At 42.6% G+C, this 23,995-nt stretch overlaps 9 protein-coding genes across 9 annotated transcripts; 2 read left to right on the top strand and 7 right to left on the bottom strand.

Moving 5' to 3' along the window:
- Nucleotides 1–771: 771 nt before the first annotated feature.
- EAE97_004636 (uncharacterized protein) lies at nucleotides 772–3,586 on the bottom strand (the record flags this gene model as incomplete). Its single annotated transcript, XM_038875148.1, has 2 exons — nucleotides 772–2,397; nucleotides 2,564–3,586. 2 exons carry the CDS (start codon nucleotides 3,584–3,586, stop codon nucleotides 772–774), a joined length of 2,649 nt encoding a protein of 882 aa, XP_038733505.1.
- Nucleotides 3,587–4,727: 1,141 nt separating this feature from the next.
- EAE97_004637 (uncharacterized protein) lies at nucleotides 4,728–5,399 on the bottom strand (the record flags this gene model as incomplete). The annotated part of the gene is made up of 1 exon (XM_038875149.1): nucleotides 4,728–5,399. One exon carries the CDS (start codon nucleotides 5,397–5,399, stop codon nucleotides 4,728–4,730), a length of 672 nt encoding a protein of 223 aa, XP_038733506.1.
- Nucleotides 5,400–6,341: 942 nt separating this feature from the next.
- EAE97_004638 (uncharacterized protein) lies at nucleotides 6,342–8,525 on the bottom strand (the record flags this gene model as incomplete). Its single annotated transcript, XM_038875150.1, has 1 exon — nucleotides 6,342–8,525. One exon carries the CDS (start codon nucleotides 8,523–8,525, stop codon nucleotides 6,342–6,344), a length of 2,184 nt encoding a protein of 727 aa, XP_038733507.1.
- A 1,329-nt stretch (nucleotides 8,526–9,854) lies between these two features.
- On the bottom strand, nucleotides 9,855–11,535 carry EAE97_004639 (uncharacterized protein; the record flags this gene model as incomplete). Its single annotated transcript, XM_038875151.1, has 4 exons — nucleotides 9,855–9,960; nucleotides 10,078–10,934; nucleotides 11,032–11,315; nucleotides 11,406–11,535. The coding sequence occupies 4 exons, from the start codon at nucleotides 11,533–11,535 to the stop codon at nucleotides 9,855–9,857; spliced, it is 1,377 nt and encodes a 458-aa protein (XP_038733508.1).
- A 1,786-nt stretch (nucleotides 11,536–13,321) lies between these two features.
- Nucleotides 13,322–13,636, top strand: EAE97_004640 (uncharacterized protein; the record flags this gene model as incomplete). Its single annotated transcript, XM_038875152.1, has 1 exon — nucleotides 13,322–13,636. The coding sequence occupies one exon, from the start codon at nucleotides 13,322–13,324 to the stop codon at nucleotides 13,634–13,636; it is 315 nt and encodes a 104-aa protein (XP_038733509.1).
- A 964-nt stretch (nucleotides 13,637–14,600) lies between these two features.
- EAE97_004641 (uncharacterized protein) lies at nucleotides 14,601–17,278 on the top strand. Its single transcript, XM_038875153.1, has 5 exons — nucleotides 14,601–15,342; nucleotides 15,392–15,817; nucleotides 15,875–16,073; nucleotides 16,111–16,147; nucleotides 16,196–17,278. Exons 1-5 carry the CDS (start codon nucleotides 15,084–15,086, stop codon nucleotides 16,811–16,813), a joined length of 1,539 nt encoding a protein of 512 aa, XP_038733510.1. The 5' UTR covers nucleotides 14,601–15,083; the 3' UTR covers nucleotides 16,814–17,278.
- A 653-nt stretch (nucleotides 17,279–17,931) lies between these two features.
- EAE97_004642 (uncharacterized protein) lies at nucleotides 17,932–19,450 on the bottom strand (the record flags this gene model as incomplete). The annotated part of the gene is made up of 2 exons (XM_038875154.1): nucleotides 18,266–19,450; nucleotides 17,932–18,181 (listed from the first exon to the last, which is right to left on the bottom strand). Exons 1-2 carry the CDS (start codon nucleotides 18,547–18,549, stop codon nucleotides 17,932–17,934), a joined length of 534 nt encoding a protein of 177 aa, XP_038733511.1. The 5' UTR covers nucleotides 18,550–19,450.
- Nucleotides 19,451–19,847: 397 nt separating this feature from the next.
- On the bottom strand, nucleotides 19,848–20,732 carry EAE97_004643 (uncharacterized protein; the record flags this gene model as incomplete). Its single annotated transcript, XM_038875155.1, has 1 exon — nucleotides 19,848–20,732. One exon carries the CDS (start codon nucleotides 20,730–20,732, stop codon nucleotides 19,848–19,850), a length of 885 nt encoding a protein of 294 aa, XP_038733512.1.
- Nucleotides 20,733–22,320: 1,588 nt separating this feature from the next.
- EAE97_004644 (uncharacterized protein) lies at nucleotides 22,321–23,574 on the bottom strand (the record flags this gene model as incomplete). Its single annotated transcript, XM_038875156.1, has 1 exon — nucleotides 22,321–23,574. One exon carries the CDS (start codon nucleotides 23,572–23,574, stop codon nucleotides 22,321–22,323), a length of 1,254 nt encoding a protein of 417 aa, XP_038733513.1.
- Nucleotides 23,575–23,995: the final 421 nt, after the last annotated feature.

Raw genomic sequence — 23,995 nt, forward strand, 5'->3', positions numbered from 1 at the left:
CGCATCGATACGTCGATGCGTCAATTTACAACCTCTCCAAAATCTCGCAGACAGAAACCCAAATTTCTGCTAAACCAAGATCGAGGCGCTCAACCACACGTTTCAAAGATTCATGATCAATTTCCCTCCCCCTCTCACAAATAATCATTCCGCATTCTCGCCTAATCCATCCCATGTCCACTATACCACACAACCTCATCCCAAACCTTCACCCTTTTCGTACCTCTGATATCCTCATTTCCTCATTTCTGCAATTTACAATTAGCAATCTTCAGCATCAATCTCCCTTCAATTACCACCCGATCAAGATAACAACCCCTCAAGTAAGACCTTCAGATCCCTCAGGAATCCACACAAAATTCAATGTTACATGCACCATGCTGACTCAAAACTTGGCGACATGTAAGCAAGCGCAAGCGCGAGTCAAAATGAAAAACGAAATAAATTCATGGGAGTGTCACGAGATGTGGCTGCTTTGTAATGAAACTCCATTTGTCCTTTATTTTGCTTACTATTTTCTTGGGGTCTTGGGGTCTTGGGGTCTTGGCTTGAAGGTTTGATTACTTATTTTTTATAGTTGGAATTTGTATACTTTGGGGGGCTGATTGATTTCTGACTATTTAAATAGAAAAATCGTTAAGAGGATTCGTGCACTCATAATTGCAGTTTTCACAAACGCGTATCATGTTCCAATATCTTTGGATTATATCTATATACCCTAATCAATAAAAGGTACAATTTTTCTCAACTATTGATACTTAATTGCCACGCTTACTCTGCTGCGCCTTGAGATGTATCCGAAGTATAGAATCGCCTCGGACATCTGTAAGGCCACGAACGGTTCAACTCCATCTCAACTCTCGAGACTGTGTATCGAGGTCTCTTCACCAAGAACGAATTCACCGCCTTGATCACCAGGTGTTCCTCTTCCCCTGGTCCGCACAAGTTCCCACTGAATCTCCCGTTGAAAACCTTTCGCAACCTTTTTACAGTATCTTTTCTCAGCCCCTCACTCTCACCTAACCGTTTCAATAGAAAGTAAGCCACCTTATCCAAATCAGAAAGGTTGGGATTAAGAGGTATTCCAGACGGTGCTCTGTCAATTTCTGATCGGAACTCTTCACGCAACTTCATAAGCAGATACATGCACGTAGAATACATTCCGTGCCAATCAAAATGCAGAAAAAGAGCTTCTTTCTCTACGATTCCAATCATGACTTGGAGAAATTCTACATAAGTCGGTTTGAATTTTGATTTTGAGAAATGCGTTTTCAATCGGTGATTTAGATCTTTAAGATCGCTAGAGATATCGCTAGGAGAAAGTTGATTTCCGGGAAAGATGTTTTTCAAACTAGAGAGTAGCTTATCAAGTTTGTCGCTGAGTGATGCGGAAAGGAGACTACGTATGTCGTGCGAGTACCCATAATGATCACAATTTTCCTGCACGCAGACTATGTCGTGATGATATCTGGCAAGGCCTGACTCATGCTGAAATTCTAGCTTTCTTGGACCTCGCTTCCAAATTTTTTGCGCATAGCTCATGACATAGTCATTCGGAATGTAAGGTGGATCACGTCGAGCGAATAACCGGTCCACTGACTGCATCATGATTAAGAATTCCATATCTTTCCACTCAGGATATTCATCCAAGTCTTTCCGCGACTCTTGACGGAGTGCGTTGTAGAGATGTATACAGCTCATTGTACTAGGTTCAAAAGCTGTATTGCGAACTCCTGATTCGTTGTATCTTATCGTAGACATAAAGATCAACAAACCACACATAACAGGGTTTCGGCGTAGATAGGAGAATTTCTCATGTTTGTCCTCTGGGTTTGGCGCAGGGTGTATCTCTCCACGATCCCCGTCAGCGAAAGGGGGGTTAAGAGTCGAACTCATCCAGTCTTTCAAGTTGCAACAGCGAAGATCGTTATAAAGCCGATACGTTGCATCTTCTACATCCTTTAAATCGTGAATTTCAGCCATCGTAAAGCAGTTGTACAGGTTCTGTAGAATATGACTGGAAAATATAATGACCTCATCGTGGCAATGCACCACTTCCTTTCCCAGTATGAACCGAATATCGCACATGATCTGTGCCGCGAAGACCAACCACACTGGAATCTGTTTGGTAGTCAGAAAATTCCGGACACCTGTCGTGAACGCATCTTCAGTATAGTTCCCATCCACGCTTGTGGCCGTCTCTTCCTCGAGGTGCGAGACCTCGTAAAGCAATTCGTGTAAGATTTTGCGATTAAGAACAATCTTATCTTCCAAGGTGAACTTTGTGTTTTCTCCCTGCGCGACAACTTCATGATCAGAATTTCTTTGGTATTGATTCACCGAAAATTTATCATGCCATTCAGATAGTATCAACCAAGTGGTATAACTCAGATAGTCCTACACAAAATGTGTTAGCGAGGAAGGAAATGGGGCATCAGCAGACAATCGTCGTCTGATCTCAACGATTTTAATTCAACATAAATCATGTATTTCTCATTAAATCTCAAGCTTTCAGTGTATAAATGTGAGATAAGTTGCACAGTTGATAATTAGGGTTACTAACTTCAGTCGCTATAACAGCATTGTGCTCTTGGCTGTCGTCACTTTTATCCTTAAGATACATCAATTCGTTGAAGTCAGTGGCGCTTGCTTTCTTGAATTTCTCCATCAACTTGTTGACATCCGGGCACATGATATTTGCAATGCTTTCGTAGCTCCGTTTATTACTTGGCAGATTGGAAAACAATTCTCGCTCGAAATCTATGGAATTGGACATCGCTGTATAAGTGGCAAGCGAGACGCTTGCTAGGCTGAGAAGTCCCATTGAGTAGTCGCCCCACATTTCGAGTAGATAGGTTCTTGTAGCCTTTGAATCCTTGAGAAAGAAGTAAACTCTCATGTATTCGTCGAATGGATCGGATTCATCGACTTCCAATAGCACGATTTGTTCGTCGATCGGTACATCAATTTCGTTCTTTCTAATCTTTCCACTCTCTGGCTTTTTACCCTTCTTTCCCTTCTTTCCCTTCTTTCCATGCTTCTTCTTTGCTTTTGGCTTGCTGTGATTTATTATACTACCACTAATTGACCTTCTCTCTTCATCACTATCCGAATCCGAGGATGGTTGAGTACTTTCAATCTCCAAGCTACTGAATTGGTTATTGATGACTCTCTCATCGTTGGTGGCCTCCGAATCGATTTGGGGTTGCTGATCAGTTTCATCATCCAGTGCCACATTTTGTTCCTTTGAGATGAGACTCTCGAATAGTCGCAATATCATTTGCAACGTTTCCAAATAATGCCTGTGGCCTTCATCTGCCTGGTTGTTACGTCCATACCATTCCGCTGCCTCCTTGCGTTTTGATATAACTTGAGCTAGATCATCTCGGACGTTACTTGGTAGCTCATATTTCTGGCTAATGACAGCCTCGGTAAGCCTCTTGATGTATTCAAGTCGAGGTGTAGAGCCAGGGGACCTAAGATCTTGTTCTATTGCAGATGCTGTTTTCACGAGCCACCCGAGAAACCTCTTTTCCAGCTCTTTGTAAGACTTCCAAGTATCGTAGACGGGAAATTGATAAGCCATAATAAAGTATCTTGAAGATACAAATAGAGTACGTATGAATCTTCCAAAATTGGTAATAATGCTGCAAGCCAATTGAAGAATGCAAGTTGTCAAGAGAATGAAAATGAATTTCCAAAGCACTTATTGTAAACAAAACCTAGCATGAAGCAATTAACACCTTCCCATTACCAACACGTAATGAAGATTAAGGAAGTGACGACTTGCTCGAACGGCTCATGACATCCACGTGATGTGCGAAGGTTACTACGTATACAAACTTATACCTTACGACCCCGGCATTTTATTCAGGTGAACACCAAATAATCGATGAGAAATTTATGAAATCCTAATATGTAATCCGCCGTGTATGCGTATGGGCTTTTCTTAGTAGGCAACTAATACCGTTCATAACATGCCCAATTATCAACTGATAAATCGAATCACCTATCAATCAGTCAATTGCTCATGTGACTCTCGACTGACGAGTCGAGCTGTTTAAGAATGCAGCTTGAACTGTGAGACAGTTCATTGTAAAGCTAAAATTTAGCCAGGGAGGTGATGAGAACCATAGGCTAGCATAGGTAGGTAGGCAATAGTTATCCTTTTCTTGCCTTCTGGGTGCAATGAATCAAAAACGGGGTAATTTCTTGATTCAGCGCGGCTGTTACCATTGAGAAATATGTATAAGAGATCACGAAAGGTAGGCTCTGAAAGTCATGTTTGCTGGAGGTTACTCAAAATCAACAACATCGTCACGTTATCACAACACTACAATCTTCAAGCAACATTAGAGATGCAACATGATTAGATTCAGAACAGAGCTTTCATAGTAATAATCATCAAATAAAATGTACGAAATCAAGAGTTCAAACAAAAACCAATGCCAATTGCCGCATGCTTCCCAACTCAACCAAATTTGTCAGCCCATGAACCACACAAAACTATCTCAGTGCAAACAACATCCAGCAATATCCATATTCCATATCCGACCCAAGGAAAACAATTCTTTGCCAATATCACTAGCTTTCTCGTCCAAACACCTTTCAACAATTCTTCGGAAACTTCTTATAATCCCTAACAAACGGGACAAAAGCCGGAACCTTCTGCTCTCTAAAAAGAGGCTTACGAACTAACGCATTTGCCGACGCATTAAATTCTTTCTTCACCTGCCAAACCAAACCGGGATATGAAAATGATTGAACTTCGAGATCAAAGTATCCAACTCCCGGAAAATCTCAGCATTAACAACCGGCTTGCCATTCGAAGTCTTGAATCCGTTTTCCTTCCACTTGTAGATCCAATCCGCAAACCCATCAACCACAGATGCCGAATTGGTAATGATGAGAATCTTAGAAATTCTCGATGCATTCTCATCGCCGTCATCATTTCCTCCCCGCGCAATAAAAGCATCCAGAACCTGCTCAGCCATCCTCAAAGCCACACGCACAGCGACTAACTCAGCTACTTGAGTCGTCTGCGGGATATCCTCGTCGAGAAGCTTAGAAACACAATTAGGTGTCGTGTCGCCTACATAAACACCATATGCAGCTCGATTGGCTTCATTTCCGTTCGCACTGCATGTACTGTCGATAGCAACTACACGCGATCCTTCGTCAATAGTCACCTCGCCATCCGCATTGCGAGATTTGAGTTTGAGAGCACCGCAACAGCCTAGTGCGTCGAGAACATCGGCTGGATTGTCGACATACAATTCGTTGGCGTCTGGGTTGAAGCGGCGTTGGAAGACTGCTTCATGGCTGAGTCCGTTGTATCTGGTAGTGCAGTCGCACTCGATGTCGCGGCTGACGACGATTGAAATTTTAACGTAGACCATGGTTGTCAAATTGTTTGTTGTGAACTCGTGATGTTTTTTGAAGTGCTGGATTTTGATATTTCATCATTTCTGGGAATCACTTTATACGTATAAGAATTTGGCACATTCGATCGTTTCATCTATTTTCTTGATGGAGATTCTTCAGAGTACTATTTGGTCTCACTACGTCCCTGGATTATTTATTCACAAACGCAAATCTAATGATCTCGCCCGCAGCATACATATGTGACTGCCCAACATCTATTTACAAAGATTATGGCTGTAAGATCTTTTCCTGAGGCTGTAACAGCAGGCTTGAAACAGGGGTTCTCATCTCTTTGTTCTTCATAGAGATGGAAATCATGGCTGGCTTCTCTTTCTGCAGTTACTCTCCAAATCAAAGACTATTCTCAATCATATCTCAGCCATGCATTCAAAAATTTATTACCATTTGTAGCTCAGAATCAAGCAATTATTCTGGAATATTCCATTCTATGTTCACGTCGCTCTCATTGAGAAGTGTAATGACGAGGAAGTTTCAAACTGGAACATCTCAGCCACCAATTTCACCCAACACAAAAAGACGCTTCTAACTGTCATGATCATTTAACTTCACTGCAAATTGTTCCAATGATAATTTATTAAAGAAGATAAATAATCTTCATTTCTGGTTCAAGCACGATTCTCAATATTGACACGGACCATTGCATGCGTCAATATCAAATATTGCACCATTGCATAATTGTGACATATAAATTTTTTATAGACTATAGTAAGTAAGATGACAAATGAAAAGTATGAATATACTAGTAGTGATGATATATAACAAGATTTGCATCGAGTAAAGAAACAGGATATTATGTTGACAAAAACAAAGGAAAATGGTGGAATCACAACTGCCATTACAGCCGCACACTAACTCTCAAACTCTCATCCTGACCAACATACCCCGTAAATCTGCAGTCAAGCTCTCACAGCCTTCGTCGTTTCGTAGCGATCCCCTCTTCTCAAGCTTCCCCAAACAGTTCTCTTCCTCTCCATCCCCCTGATGTTCTCACCCACAACTCCATCTCTCCCCATGACTCTTGGTTTCTCCTCCCTAGCCACCTTCTTCGCATTCTCCATGAATTTCTCAAATTCTCCATCTCTCACATTTCCAGAATCAGAGCATTGTTTTGTGACCGTCATAGAAACTCTCTTGATCATCTCTCCAGTCGAGTATGGCGCATATTCAGAGTACGTATATTCGGAATAACTATACTCGTCATAACCTCCACAATCCATCATCAAATTAGGCACATCAAACATTTTCAAGTAATCGGGTCTCTTGGATCGACGCGGTGTTTGGGCACGTTTTTTCTCCTCGACCAACACTGGAGCGTTGATTTGAGAGCGTAATGTATCAGGTTTAGGAGCGTTCTTCACACGACTCGGACTGGCTTTGATGGGTAGAAATTCTATCTCATAAGGTACAGTTCTGATAGTTGCCATAGAGTTTCGTGGTTCGGAAGATGTAGGAGAAGGCAAAACAGAAAGAGGTGCTTCATTTGAAACTTGTGATTGTCTTCGATTTGACATCGTTGAATTGCGTTTCGCATTCCTTACAGTCGCGCTCCTGCCTATGCCTGGAACGGGTGCCTCGGTACTCCCTAACGTATAATAAGTCTTTGAGCGCGTGCTGCTTGAGCGTTTGACCTTTGGAGCTAGACCCATTTGTTCAGAAAGATCAACTCCTTGCGTTTGGGAACGAGTAGGTGTTGGGCGTGATGACTTGAAGTCTGACAGAGAGCGCCTGAGGGAAGATAAACGTTTTGGGGTACTTTCATCAGGTCCCTTGCGAATGAGGAGAGGGGCGACAGTATCATGGGTGTTTTGGGTTGTTATTTCACAGATATCAGAAGGATCGAAAGAGGGACGAACGGTTGTGGCCATAGAGTTACGAGGAGCATTGCTGCTGCGGGTTTGTGGTCGAACAGAAGCTGTGAAATCGGCTTCAGATTGAAATTCGCTCAACACTGACTTACTGAAGGAAGCAGGATATCGCTCTAACTCGGGTTGCGATTGAGATGCTCTGCATGTTGACACACGAGATAATGCAGGATGTTGAGCCAAATCTACTTCGGGGACTTTATCCAACTTCGTAGGAAAATCCATCGAAGCATTGTAATTGGGCGGCGGCGATCTAACTGCTTGTACTTCCATTACCGGAAGGTCCGTAGCAATCCTTTGGTTACTTCGAAGGGTTGAAGTGGAGTATGCTTTCTTGATTGATAAAGGTGCAATACCACAAGTTGATGCTGCTGAGTTCGACATTGAGGTGGAAGTTGATGCGGATGTATTGGGTCGTCGAAGATCTTTACGGGAAAAATTACTTCGTAGAGGCGTTGGTGAAAGGAAAGGTTCAGATGGAGGTGTTTCAGCTATAACCGCGGGATGAAGCTCTACAGGATCCGACATCACCATTTTGATGTCAATTGGATAGCCTGCACCTTTCTCCATATCATTCTCTGCTTTCTCATTCTCTAATTTCCCATTCTCTGCTTTCCTTGCCTTTCTCGAAAATTTCATTGATAATTTCCTTCCCATGGATTTTGCAGCGCGAACAGGAGAACTATCCCGAGACTTGCTCTTGGGTTTCGGTGTTGCAGGTCTGGAATCATTGTAGGGATTGGAAGTGAGGTTGTTGATCATGTCCAGAGACGTGCGTTCTCTAATGATACTACACTGTGTGGGTGTTTCTCTAGTCGTGGGGGCTGGATTGGGACTGGTACTTGGCCGGGTAGCCTTTTTCCTTTTGAGACTTCCAAACATACTGGCTCTGAACAAAACGGACTTCTGAGACGCTTTGTGATCAAGGACATTAAATCTTCTAGGATCTTCCAAGGTATTTTGACGTTGATGTTGATGCACGGGTCTCGCGTTGAGAGCTGGTGTGGTATTGATTGTCGAAGACAGGATATCCAACAACTCTGACTCCGAGTTTTCGACTAAGACAGGTCGATCGTGGAGCCGAGGAGGTGCTTTTCGAGAACCAGCGGGCTTTTGAGAGGGGCGTGATAGAATAGAACGACTAAGCCGGCGTAATTTCAAAGGCCAACCATCCTCAGTGGTCTCAGTCATAGGAGTGTAGGTGTTTTGCGAAAGCATGATGCTGGCGAAATGTCGTATGGTCGAGTAGATTGCTGTAGTATTTAAAGGGATGAAGAGAAGTTTTATGTAGATATAGGAATCTGTGTCGAAAGAGAAATGGAACTGTCAAAGCCCACTCTTTTGGTATTTTGAGTTTCGAACAGACAGGCTTAAAGGCAAGATGTTTCCAGGTTTCGGATTGATGAAACAGTATCCCAAATTTGACAGGATTCAAGCAATCAAAGAACTCTTGATGGATTCAATTTGTTTCGGTGAACAGTAAAGTAGTAAACGGGAAACAGGAAACAATAAACAAATAAATAACACGGGGATATTGCAAGTGCGAAAGTGCAATAAATGTATGAAGGTATAGATAAGATTTGGCTAAAGAGCAGATCATTTGATTTACCAGAAATCAAAGTTTAGGACCCGCAAAGCAGCACTGCATGCAATGTTAACAGAAACGAAAGTAAAAACAGGTCTGAAAAAAACGTTTGGAAGAAACTCTAAACTCATTGATGCAGGAACGCAGACAAATGTATCTTATATGGTCACTGGAGAAAAATTCTTCCCAGCTGCAGTACCATCCGAGCATCATTTCCAGGGACTTCCTGCTTCCCTGCCACTAACAAAGAAGTTTTAAGGAAGAACAAAATGCCTTACAAACGACAAAATGATGTGCACTAGCCATGCGTACGATTGTCCCTGCGCAGATCCGTATCTGAAAAAGAGCGTCAAAGCTGCAAACGGCACCCAAATTTGGTGGTGAAAAAGTGCAATGCTCGTGCTCAACCCTCTATTTGGGACCATTGAGTGGGGCGTGATACTATATAGGGAAGTGAAAGGCAAGATTTAGACTGAGGTGCTTTGGTGATATTGTGATATTGATATATCGTGATGCCTTGGGAGGTGTTGTGAAATTTTATTTGGGAGAGAGACCGGGTAAAAGAAGTGCCTTGGGGTGAAAGGAAATGGATTTGAGACAGGTGATTACGTAGATACTAAATATAAGGTTAGGATTTGGTAGGAACGACAATGAGAGGTATAAGTAGGTAGTGTCGAGATGTTCATCAAAAGATTTTGATCTTAGCGACAGCGACATCAACGGCGATAGCGATGGCGATGGCGATGGCGACCAACATCACAAGTATTTCTGGGTTCCTGGAAAGGTATTGAAGACAGAGCCAAAAAAAGATAATTGATAATCCGGGATCGAAGCATACAGGGACCGATTTCAGAGTCTGACCACGCCAAAATCACACCAAAGCTCAAACTAATATTTTGGTGTTTCACCATCCAACCCCCTGTTTTAATTCTGAAAAAGTCATAGAATGGTCAGAAATATGTTTATTTTTCCTTCTTCAAATACTCGCCATCCCCAACTCGTGCGCACAGTTCTTTAAGTGCGTGGCCAGCCCACTCAAAATCTTCCATATCGAGATATACTTGTCCACTGTGAGAGAGTGGATTGTTAGTTTGTTGCAGAACACGAAATTTTAAACATATGATGTGGAAAAGCTTTTATGAAGGTATGAATCACGAATCAAAGAGCAGGTGAATTATCACATACCTTAATCTAGCCCACCATTTGTTGTTCACGAATGCTATGGCGATGAATGTTTTGTATTCGTTTATCAATGTTTCCGACATCCATTGGTAAGCTTGCATTTTGGTATCTTCATTGATCTTGAAGAATGCGTCGATATTTGATGTTCCAATCTCCAATGGTAGTAACACATTGACAAAGCAACAATCTGTCAATGTGTTGGTACTATTATCCAGAACCTCAGTACCCAAAATCTTTGCGATAGCTTTACCACCTTCTCGCGATAAATTGGTACAGTAATCCATGATGGCTTTTTCACCACCACAAACTTCTTTGCGCCATTTGATTGCTTCGGTGGTGCAGAGATAACTGCTGTTATCAATCGTACCAACGAATTCGAATTGATTGACAAAGACGCTCTTGACGCTTGGCGGTAACGGATTGAATGGCCTAGGTCCCTTAGGAACGAAACCATGTGATGTAGGTAAGGTTGACCTCATCAGATCCTGGTTTCGTTTTGGAACGTAAAATACGGCACAGCCTCGCGGGACAAAGAGCCACTTGTGACAATTGCTGACGAAGAAATCAGGATCAAGCTTTGATAGATCAAGTGAAACGTGACCGATTCCGTGGGCTCCGTCAACGATGGAATACATGCTTTCCCTCTTGCAGATCTCGATGTATTTCTCGTAAGGAACTCTCAATCCAGGAAGTGATCCTACTACATCAAATACAGCAGCTCGAGGACGTTTGCCTTCTTCTTTTGAGGCTTCAATTGCCTTCTCAAATAGTCCAACGAGTTCATCGTCCTCGATGGGATATTGGAAGGTAATCTGTCTGGGTTGGACCAGGCCACGACTGGCCTCCGAAACATATCTGATCTATAGCATGAGTAAAGGTTAGACTTGATGTTGAATTATGGACGATCAATTGATAGCAGTGCTGGAAAATTATATCCAGGGTTTGGGAGCTACATACTGTCAAACCACAAGCACCATATATTGTAGAAAAAAAGAGAATTTCATCTTTTCCGTCCTCATTCCACACCAAATTTCTCAATACAATATTGACTCCGGTAGTCGCATTTGGCACGAAGACCACAGTGTCAGTTGGAACATTGAGAAGCTTTCCCAGAGCTTCTCGTGACTCATCGAGAACTCGTGGGTATGTATACCGGATAAACTCATCTGGACGAGCTTCTGAATCATCTTGATACTGTCTTTGCTTTTCACGAATGGCACGAGGGATAGTGCCAAAAGAACCTAATATCGTAAGCTAGGTAATTGCAATTGGAGGCGGGGAAAGGGGGAAGGGGAGGGGCAGAGGGGGAGGTTGGGATTTGATGAATATACCATGATTCAGATTTCTCCACCCTGGTTCGAAAAGAAAGTGCTTGGCCATTTCTTTACCAAAAGGCGTTGCTTGATATGTGTTTGAGTCGCTGAGGGAAACTTCCCCAAACTTGGTGTCTAATTCTCCCATTTTGATAACTTTGATGATAATCGTTGAAATAATGAAGTGTAGATATGAACAGTGAAGTGAAGAAAGTGAGGGGGAAATGAACTCTATTATACTAGAAAGTGGAGAACACCAGAGACGCCAGTAGGATGTCATCGATAACCATTTGGTGGAGAAGCAACAGTGAATGGCCCGGGCTATCACAGTGCGGAAAGATAACAAACGGTCAATACATGATAAAATCCATCGATGACTCTTTTGCCAAGTCAGAACGATTTCAATCTCAACGGAGGTACAAGCCGACTCCAAACATTTGTGCTGCAGATGTGGATTGCAAGATTGTCAAGTAAAAGGCGTGGTAGTGTTCGACTTCCCCCCACCTATCAAATACGCCTATCACAACAATAAAGTTCATGCCAAACCTCAAGACCCATCCAGATTCTTCATGGAACCAATATCAACAACTTCACACACCTAAACAACTTCATATAAACCCATATCTTGCCGATGCTATGCGAGAATTTCAGTCATAGATCCAACACCGGACAATAAGACCATAAGACATTGAGGAAAGTGCTCAGGAGCATTGAAGAATATCCCATATTAAGTGATGGAACAATCGATGCAACACAGCTCCCTTCTGACATCCGTCACCAAGACTGGTGAAAAGCATCCAAGTGATTACACATCAACCACCACGAATCGAAAGGTTATCTGGCTTAGCTTTATATATCGATGAAGCTGTCAGATGTACATCCAAGAAAAAAAATTAAAATTTGGTTGATTAGGTTGATTTGATTGACTGATTTGCCCTGTATATTGGGGTTACTGAATTCTGCAACTCTTGACAATGATGCGGAAGAGATGAACAGCGTCGTATTCCAATTTCATAATCTGCGCTTTTTGTCTATCGACAACTTCTTGACATGAAAAGTTCATGAAACAAACAGTATGAATACTTCAAGTATTGACAATGGTAGGTTGATATAATCTTACCAACAGTCAGCATCACAAGTCTTTTCTGCCAATTCACCGCCTTCACCTGTCACAAATTTATATTCACCATATCTTCAGATATAATCAAGATTCTCTGCCCAGGACCCAAACATTAACGAAACGACACACTCTTAAATCTTGCAGAGTCGACAATGGTTTCAGCCTCCAATATGAAACTGGGTTCTTCAGAAAGAACTCGAGAACTGACGACGGTGTCACTTTCGTGCTTTGATACGAAATAGAGGCCAGCGTTGGATGGTGTGGCCCAAATCAAGACCAAGCAGCACTTGGCTTTCTCTGGCTTCAAGGACGGGGATAGTAGGGTCGATTCAATAGTGCTGTTGAATGACTTCTCGATGCAGATTTGGAAAACTCATCCCACATCATTCGTTCCCGGAAAAGTTCATCTTCTGCAACAGACCCATCTTCGGCCAACTTCCCAAGGTCAAAGAATTGACATTACAAGATTAACAATCCATGCTGAACCGGCTGTTAGTTCCGCCTTTATGGAAACACGAATCCGTCATGTTGACTAGTTTTTGGTGGGAAATTGAATGTGAAACGAGTGAACAAGTCGAGGTTTCTTGTGAGATCTGGAAGAGGAATACATTCAGTAATCTCGCTTTGCAAGTCGAAATCGCGACGATTAGACTAAGCTTGGAGAAAAATTCTGAATCCAGATCTCTTAGAAATTCTTTTGGGCAGACTTTGACCAATTCTTTGCTTGGTTGGTCGACTAGCTGATTTGATCGCCAGAAAAAATAGAGTGCTGTGATCAAACTTCGAAACTTCAATTCCGACGGAACCCACCCAAATGGAGCGCATCATTGGAGCGCATCCAGGAGTTGCTGCTGTTTTATTTGTCGGAACACGACGCCCTAAGGGTGCTTTACTTGTTGAGTTGCGAAACCCATCTGTGGACAAAGATGTCTTTCTTGAATCGTTATGGCCGCTTGTTGAGGAGGCGAATAAACCCGTACCATACACTGCTAAAATCACTAAAGACATGATCTTAATCACAGACGAAGCACTTCCGATGGTAAGATCTATTAAAGGTACTATCGAAAGAAGAGGTACGGTGAGACTTTATGAACAGAAACTTGACCTTTTGTATGCAATTCATGCCTAGAGCACAATTAAGGGGGGGAAGGGGTTGGTAAACTTCCTGCATTGGAGTACCATAAAGATGAGCCCTCGCAATAAGTCCACATTTTCAAAAAGACCTCAACAAATCAAAAAATCATAACGTTCTTCGCTGATACTGTTTGATCAATCGCGGCTCAGTATCTTCGGTAAAAATGTGTAGTGAATATGATCTCAGATCCTTTATTAGCCTAACGGCATGTAAAAACGGGCAAAACCCTCGGCACGATGATGTTCTTGAGAGCCCTAAAACATTAGATTTACATGCTAATATTGACATTTTGATGGAAGGGAAGTTTTGCATCTCAAAACATATATGTATGTATCTATATACAGTACTATGCATTAAGTTTGCGCGACAAGCCTTTTTCCACCAAAACTCACCTTATTTAAAATAAGATTAAAAATCAACTTTTCTATCTAATTATAAGAAAACTAGAGTTTCTATTAAAACTTATCGAAATATCGATAAAAAATTAATGAATTATTTTTATTGATTTTTGTTTCGATTAAAAAAGACTTTGAATTTGAAATCTCTAAAAAGTTATAGAATTCACTTAATTTTGATATAGAAATTGATTTCCAAAAAATATTCTATTTCAAACTTATATATAATATCAACTAAAGATTCTAGAGTTGTAAAATTATAATTATTAAATATTTGATTAATTTTAATTCTATTAATATAAGATTCATTATAAAATATTTAATATATAAAGATTTATATTCAATTGAAATCAGAATATTGACATCTTCATTTTGTAATATAATTAGAAACAATTCTATTTAGATATCTTTTGATATTATAAGCTTTTTCGTATTATGTAATTCAATTAATTATTTATACAATTCCAGATTTTGATAGAGATATATAGAATTGATGATTTTTAATCATTTATTAAAATTGTTAAGTTTATTCGAATAATCAATTTCGCGCGAACTTTATTGAGGTTACTGTAGGTCAAATCCAGATTTTATTTAGAAATCAGAAGAATGCAAGCCAGAGATAGTTAAAAGCCTAATGATTGGCCGTTAAAGCTTAGTTTAAGCTTATCCTTATCAATTTTGCAACCCTAACGCAAATTCTAGACCGCTAAACATTTCAACTCCAATCTTTATTCTAGCCCGTCACTTTCCTCATTTGTCATTTTCCATTCGCCATGCTGTAAGCCAACCAACATGTTATAGATATGTTTGGTAACCCGTGCAAGGTTATATCAGCCCGTCAGCGGCCTGCAATAACTCGCACAATGCTTTATTACCTATGTAGGCTTGAAAAGATTATATACCTCCCGACATCCATTTCTTCTGGACGAAACGGCCGACAATCTTTTATATCTTAGTATCTAGCTACGCGGAGCAAGCTCCTACGTTGAATACTCTGGTGCCTTGAGGCTCTAGGTTCGTCGATCCAATTCTGGAACAAATTGCCGATGTCTTCAAGCATGCGCAACTCAAGAGAAAACTGGAATGAGTGGCCCGTCTTTAGTAGAGAAAGTTCCAAAGCTGCTGCTGTTGATGAACAAGTGATGACTGGAGCCGACAATTCGGAGAAGATCGAACCAGACACTGCTATTAAGAATGATGCATCATCACAAGAGAAGATATATCCAAGCGGATGTAAATTTCTTCTCATCACATTGGGTATCATGGCTGCTGTTCTGGTGGTTGCTCTCGATAACTATATCATATGTAAGCCATAACTGATACCATCTCTGCATAAACACTGATGATATCATAGCAACAGCTATCCCTCGATTAGCCACAGACTTCAAGTCAATCAATCTGACTGGATGGTACAGCAGCTTTTATTTTTTGACAATCATGGCTTTTCAGCCAGCTCATGGACAGACATTCACATTCTTCTCAGTAAAATGGGAATTATTGATCAGTATCCTGTGGCTTGAAGTTGGTTCTATCATAAGTGCAGTCGCCCCTAATTCAATTGCCTTCATTTTTGGGCGTCTGATTTGTGGTGCAGCTGCAGGAGGAATCTGGTGTGGAACACTTACGCTCGTTACTAATGTCGTTCCTCCTGCAAAGCGTTATCTATACGTGCCGCTAGTTACTAGTATGTACGGTGTGTCCTCCGCAGCTGGACCGCTTCTTGGAGGCTTATTTACAGATTCGAAGCTCACCTGGCGATTCTGCTTCTGGTTGAACCTGCGTAAGTAGTAATCTCCGCTGTAAGCTCTTGCAAAGTTCTGACATTTAATTTGAGAAGCTATCAGTTTTGTTGCCTTCTTGTTGATTGTGTTTTTCCTTGAGCCACCAGAACTTTCGGAGCTGGGGAAAAGCCTGACTATAAAGCAAAAGATTATAAGGATCGACTTTTTGGGCACGCTTCTTCTGATTGCAGCGTTCACCTGCTTTTTCTCGCAGCTCAATGGGGTGGCACCACATACGCGTGGTCTAATTCCAAGGTCTGGGGTTGTATACTTGGCTTTTTCCTTCAAATAGCAGCCTTCACTTATCTCCAGGTTCGGCTTCAAGACCGGTAAGTTTAAATTGAGAATCTGGATATCCTTCCTAACGTCTCAATTAGCGCGACAATTCCCATTCGGGCATTGCGAAACTTCACAGCCTTACTGTGCCTTCTTTATCAACTTTTCATCTCTATGGTCATAGCGATACAGATTTAATTATTTGCCTTTCTACTTTCAGTCCGTACTTGGGCATTCCGCGGCTTCATCAGGAGTTCTCACCCTACGTAATGACGCTACTTCTTTCACCAATGGCTAGTGGTGCTTATATTACCACCTACGGTCATTACATCCCAATCATGTATATTGGGGCTTGCCTAGCTGTTGTGGGCTCTGGAATGTTATCTACACTCACCATCACAAGCAGTCAGGCACAGTATGTGGGCTATCAAGTTATAGTCGCTTTGGGAGCTGGTACAGTTCAACAGATTGCCTTCACTGCTGTGCCTTTAGCACTTCCACCGGCGGATGTAGCTACTGCGAGTGCGCTAGTATCTTTCTGCAACAGTCTTGGGCCGGTAGTGGCCCTTATTGCCGGAAACATTCTTTTCACCAACCTCTTTGGAAGCAAATTGGCAGAAATTCCAGGGTTGAGTGGAAAAATTACTGGATCAGAAATCAAGGGACTGGTAGACATTGGAACACTCGTAACAGCCCAGTACGTGGCAGGTGTCAAATAAGTCGGACGCTTTTGTTTGCGATACGAGCTGCAGGATTAGCCGCATGCTGTGGTCTCGTAATCCAGCTTCTTTCGTGGAAAAAGAAAAGAATAAGCAGTCCAACGTCGGGAGAGATGACGAGAAAAGGCTTCAGCAGAGTGATGCGAAGGTCTAGCTTGTTTTCGTACGTGAACTTCCGCGCAGAAGACCCTTCTTCATGATAGCTAGTACTGTATAAACATCTCTTATCTCCCATGATCCAAGTTTAGCATTCAGCTCTGTCTGGAACACTCCAGGGTGATTTAGACATATTTGTAAATACCCGAATCTGGCCTATTGAAGATCGCAATATAGCTTAAAACTTCTATCTAGTAATTTTTGTCATGCACCTTCTGACTACCATTCTATCAACGATCCAAAAAGAAATTCGAGTATCACTGCTTTGCACACGCCAATCAACGGTACACGGTCTGACAGAAGGATGGCCAATATGAAAGCTCTACAAATTTTAACGTTCAAATATCGATAAACTGAGCAGATTGATTGTCGCTCGAATTATTTGATACTTTCAGCACCACTTATATTGATCACATGCGCCGTAGGTTAGTCCAAATGGATGACCAATACCCTTTCGTGATTTTTATGTTTTTGTATGACCTCAGCTCATTCAAGCAGTCCTCTCGATAACGAAACCTAATTGTTATTGCACAAGCATCAAGACTAAAGGTATTACAACGGTAGAATCTCCGAAAGTAATAGTAGGGGGTCTGGTCAAGGGGTACTGCAGTAGTGGGTCTTTCTCGCTAATGTGTGACTTAATAGGGGGCCGATGTTTATACATTGCTGGACAAAAAGAGGGCAACGCCTTGAAAGAGTCTCAGATCATCTGATTTTTGGGATGAAGTCGCCGAAAGAAAATAGAATCCATCATCCGAACTTCCCGATTGCAGGGAGGTAAGCAGATAATTCAGTCAAGCTTTGCTGCGCATACACATGATAAAACGACAAAAAGTTTATACCCAACGTGTATAATTTCTATTACAACCTCCAATCATCGCAAATAGATCACCCCCCCCCCCCCCCCCCCCCCGGAACCCTCATAACCACATACACCATCCCCCGCCTTTCCCCTTCCTCACTTAAAACTCCAGCTCATCCCCCCCACAAACCCCATCATGCAGAACCCTATACCCCGGCGCCACACCCCCCCAGAACGGTATCTGCACCGTCGTGACCGGTTCATCCAACGACGCTGTCACATGCCCATTGGCACTTGTATCTTGCGTATCCGCTGCCACAATAATGCCATTTGCGCCTGCTGAGAAAGTTGCAGTCTGGTCTGTTTCGGGTATGGTGATAACCATTTGTCCGGAGAGAAAAAGTACGTATCTGGTTGTTCGGTTAGAATTAATTGAATTCTATTTTTGGAATGAGATGGGAGAAAGGATTGAATCAATATGAGAGGAGACAAACTGTGAAGTAGGCGCCACATGGGCCGCGCCGGGGAAATTAGCGGGCAGATATCCATAAGTCGCATTTCCCATCGCGCCCAACTTCTGTAGAATCATCTCGGTACCATAACCAGGCTGCTCACCAGAGATGATGGGATCGGTAAGCTGCCAGCATTGGAACATAGAGATGTTGTTTGAGGCGGTGATGGCGGTTAGGTTGAAGTTTGTTGGGACCGCGTTGACGGGTGATAGATAGGAGGCAAGAAATGGGACTGCGAAAAGATATGGGGTGCATTGGGAATGCATTTTGGATCTAAGGGGCTGAGTTCAGGAATTTAGAATCGGATCACAATCACAAGTTTATATCTTTCAATGGTACTGACTTTATATACATACAATAATGGCTTCCATAAGTAAACGCTGGAATCATGCAAGTGCGGGGTACTTGTTTTTACCACCTCCGATACTATAGGTTGGTTCTAGATAGGCATTCAGTGTTGCATATGCATCGAGTCAATTCCGGAAAATAAAAAGGCAGTGATTGGCACTTGATAGTTTAAACTTTACCGCACAGCAGCTGATGTTAGCCCCCAGATCTTTAGAGTGATGCAGTCCAATCTAGACGTTGAATGCAGTAATTCTTCGATCCAACAGTTGGGTTCAATGTAATCTGAACGTCACCCACCATAAGTTTCACCCATCTACAACTCATGTATGTAAGGTGGTGCAGTTTATAAATAGTTGCTAGCTGAATTCGAACTATTCCGACCGAACCAAAGCTTTGTAGCATTGAATATCAAACAACAGTGCTACTGGTAGAATTCAGATGTGTACGCATATGAACAAGGAACTTTGATTCATCTCCTTCCAAAATAAGAGTTGGCGCACACAGAATCTCTACTAAATGAAGTACCAATACTGAAATAGCGCTTCGTGCAGATTGTTGAAGCTATACCTTGAACGCGGGTGTTGAGTCTAGTGGTTGTCTTGCCCTTGTAGACTCATGATTGGCTTGTTGGTTGATATAATGCTCCACAGAATTAAAGATTATCGTCGATTCAAGATCAACCGATTTATAGGAAAATGCATGCACTTGCATTAGTCTATCCAATGATAGAAGGATAGTATGAATAGCTGGAAGCGGGTATAAGTAAACGTCAGTTGGTGGATTTTCACCTGCTCTTCGGGGAGCGGCTCCCAATTTCTCTACACTGATTATATTTCTCACATTCAAGGTATACAGTGGACAAAAAAGAGAAATGAAGACAGTGAGATGTATCTTTGTATTGGAAATTGGACTTTGTTATTCATCCGACCTCCGTAATATGGCACCAAAGTGCTAACTATCTGAAATGAACTCGTTGAAATATAGTCATGCATTCGTCCCGTCTTCGTGTCATAAAAAAGCATATCCAACGCCAAATTTCCCATGATTCAAGATCCAGTTATCGGGATGACCGATTATAACTGTTTCGCAGAGGCGAGCCTCTTGCCCCATTCCCTCCGTTTCATATTCGGTGCCTCGCCACTCCATCCAATACTTCTCATCATCATTCATCATTCGGGCTTTGTTCGTTTGCACCTCGCACCACTACTTATCACCCCTAATACCGATCATCATCATGACGTCTTCCATGAGAATGGCTAGAATGCCTCGAATGACTTCTATGTTCGTGTCCATGATGTCCGTGATGTCCATGATCATGATGTCTCGAATGCCTATCCTCTTCATATCCTCCATGACCACTATACTTTTCATCCCTATACCCACCATGCTGCGAGTGTGATCCCTCACCATCTCTTGGCGGCGAGCATTCCCGTCCAGTTTGTGCATCCTCATAGTATTCTACATCCCGATTGTTGTGATCTTTTCTATATTTCTTCACTTTGTTTCCGAGAAATTGTCCAGCGATCATTCCACCAGCTGCATACAAGAGTTTGCCCATTGTGCCGCGACCGGTTTGAGATGCGACACCCCAGCCTCCGGCGGCGCCGAGTCCCATAGATACAAGTCCACGATCGCCTTCAATGGGCTGACCGTTGGCATCGAGTTGTGGGGGTGGGAGATTAGCGCCGGGCTCGTGGTAGGTTGGTGCACCACCGGGGGGTGCAGAGCCATAGGGAGCGGGTGCGCCATAAGGAGTGGGCGCTGGGGAATAGCCACGGTTATCGGTGTAGGCATTTAGTTGTTGGTTTCCGTATGGATCATTTGGAGGAGGGTAGGGGTTCTGTCCATAGGGAGATTGCTGGGGAGGAGCTCCGTAGGGACCTGGGGAGTGTGCTGGAGAAGGACCCGGTGCGCCATATGGTGGTTGAAGGTTCTGTGGTGGGTAGGGATTTTGGGAGTAATTTGGGGCAGGAGGGTAGGCGGTGTTGTCTTGACCGTACTGAGGTTGTTGAGGATATGGCTGAGGTGGGGCGGCACCATATGGCTGATGTGGTGGGTAGGGATTTTGGTTTCCACCACCATAAAAGTCCTGGTTGGACATTCTGTTTGAATAGATTTATTTGGGTTGTTTTCTTTGCTTAAATTATATCTGGAGGTTTGGTATGTTTGATGATGTTTCGCGACAAGTTTGATGATTGAATTAGATGAGATGTGACCTCTGATCAATGTAAGCGCAGGAGTAGGCAGCTTAGAGGAAGGTGGGTGAGAGAATCTTATATAGGGCAGAGCACAGCACGGATATGGTAGTGATTGAGGCACAGCTAGGGCAGTGAATCAATCACCTGCAGTCTCCAGGGCTCGCAAGGGATTTGAGCCACTCAGGCCTAAAAGCCTAATTGGCATAGCTGACTGTGATGAGTGGAGAGCATAGGGCTTATACAAGAGCTTTGGTTGGTTCATTGGCAAGTCATGTTCCGAGTTCCGTGGTGAGGGGCAATCTACTGCGCCACGAGTACAAAATTATCCCGGTTAGGTTAGTCATGCAAATCATGCAATAGATTCCTTCTAGAAGCTTGAAGAACCCTTCATTGGAGAACGATCATGGTTCCTGATAAATGCTGGCTGACTGGTTGGTATGTTCGAACTTCGAAGTGTTTGATGGTTCATCTGTTCTTTGTGTTAGTGGGTGATTGCACGCTGATGAGTGTGTTGAAAATGATCCAAGCACTTATTTGTCCCAAGACTTCCACACTTGTAAATGAATGGATTACAATATTGATTGCGTAGGACTTTCGATTAGGCTATTCGCATTCGTATTCATCTTGAACTATGAATGTTTACGAATCTTGCGAATAATTCTGCATTTTAATTTATTATAATTTCCAAAGAATAATAAACCACTCTCTTATTACCATACCGAGCATGCTAACCATCAACCCTCTCGCTTCCAGCCCCTTCATCAAAAACTCATCATCCACACTCAGCCCAATAAGATAAGAAGCAAAAAACGTCATCAACCTCGAAAAGACAAACTGCCACTCTACGCCTTATTGCCAAGCCACGAACCCTCAGCCCCGAGCCACTTTGCGCAACGAATGCCGAATTTCCGTTCTTGGCAATTGTCAATGCTAGGATATACCTTCGCTATCATGTAATCATTGCAATAGTTGCGGTATAAACAAATGAACACATGTGTTGTCTATGCAGTATGTTCCACTTTCGAGCCTCGTGATCTTTTTTCGCCGATGATAGGAAAAGAATGGGAGGGGCCAGATTACTGAGATCTAAATTATGTATTGTTCTGATTCAGTTATGTGTCTATTGAGAGAGCGCAGGCTTTCCCCGTTCGGTGCCGATTCAGTACCGAAGAGATACTTACTAGATCCGGAGAGTCCGAAATTTCTTCTGTGGAGGTCGTGGAAGTGGTCACGAGGTAGAAGAGTCATTATCCCCTCTTAGCATTTTGTGGCATTAGAATTTATCCACTATGATGTTCGACAGTTGAGTAGACCGTCGTCGAACATCACTTCGATTATTCAGGGTAAGAGACAATAGAGTTATGCGACCAATGTTTACATTGTAATTTTGCTCATAGTTATGTTACTACCCAAATGGAAATCTCATCGAGCCTTATCTCCCCGAGTTTCGATAGTATTATCCCACTGCTCAATACCATGATAAAAAAAGAATCAAACCAATCTAGATCTCCCATACCCATCATCCAGGCCAATGCCGGCACGATCATTATAGAACAATCCACCTCCTTCCATTGCAGCTTGCGTTTGCATCATTTCGTCCGGTCCCATTCCCACCTCACTAACCCAATCTTCTACATATGGAGATTGATAATTTGTATTCAAAGGACCACCATAATTTCGACGACCGCCTTGGCTGCGGTCATGAGTAGAATAAGGCATCATAGATGGTTCCATTCTCATCGAACGCTGTTCACTCAACTCCCTTTGTAAGTCCGCATTGCTTTCACCCCCTAGAGGAGACCGAGAGTGAATAGATCCATACCGAGACGATGTAAGTGGGCTGTCCATTTCGCCGTACATCAGAGGATTGGGACTTTGGTGAAGATTGTTGTGGTGGGAATGGGGATTCCTCATTGCTATTTCATTTCGCTCGTCGTACATCATTCTAGGTGTAGAACGTTGGGATATACGGGGAGAATTGGGGTAGTACGCTACTGGCTGATAATCTGGAGTCATAAGATATTCAGGGGGACCGGGTCCTAGGTCCTGGAATTGTGTTCGTGAAATTGGGGTGCGGGGGCTGTAGTATCGAGGCCTTTGAAGGCTAGAATCGGGATAAATATCTTCGCCTGAACGTTGACGGCTCGTATTGGGATGTCGTTGATTCAATGATCTGGATGCCATGTTGCGATCGATCAGGTGTTCGAATGTTCCATGTTGATCCGAACCTATATTTGATTGCAATCTCCTCCTATCGAATTCTTCAAAGTCTTCTAGACCCAGTGGTGCTGCGCCCAAGATATGACTTCGATCACGAGGATCTTGTCTACCAAGTCTGAGAGCCTCAAGACCCCCAGGGTTTTGGCCAATGCTTCTGGATCTTGGGCCTATTCCTGCCATTGCAAGAGCTTCCAGACCACCCGATCCTTCCAAATATCTTTCATTTGGATTAGAACGATTTCGTTGGAGTAAAGGTAAAAACAAGCCCGTAGAGAGGGGGGAGTGGCCGCACATTCTTGGAGTACCTCTAGGAGAATTTATTATTCTACTCATCGAAAATTGGTCTCTAGGACTTAGTTGTCTGGGGTTAGGATTGAAATTTGGACAACCTTCCCAATGAATACCGTTCTTCTCATGGCGGATATCGTAGCAACCGGATGTTGAACCTTGGTGGTTACTTAAGTGTGAAAGAGCATGTCGAGAACCATGATGAGGTCTGCCTAGACCAATACTTTCGAGAAGCATGTCGATAAAAAATTTCGCTTTGGGCTTGGATATTGACTCAACGTTATGTTGCATAAGTATAATATAAAATGAGAAGAAGAAAAAGAAAGAAGAGGGCTGTGAAGTCAGAGGGAGGAAGGATCATAAGCAAACTTCTATTTCTGTACGAACCGATACCGGATACGATAGTGGACAGCCATATGTGAGTCAAGATATCTTCTGACGATAAATCTATCTGTGAAAAGAAAGAATAGATGCTTCGCTTGTTCGCTTGCTGAGGAATCTTGACAAACTGTAATACCTGTTCGTGGTTTCAATCCGCACAACGTGATAGATTGTATGACGATCAGCCAATAGTCTTATTCTATATTTGCATGAGCTACAAATACAAAGCTCCATAGGTAGAATAATGATTGTCTTCTCGAAAATCACCGTATTGATC

The sequence above is a fragment of the Botrytis byssoidea genome (genome assembly GCF_014898295.1).
Source record: "Botrytis byssoidea strain MUCL 94 chromosome Unknown BBYS_008, whole genome shotgun sequence".
Taxonomy (NCBI): domain Eukaryota; kingdom Fungi; phylum Ascomycota; class Leotiomycetes; order Helotiales; family Sclerotiniaceae; genus Botrytis; species Botrytis byssoidea.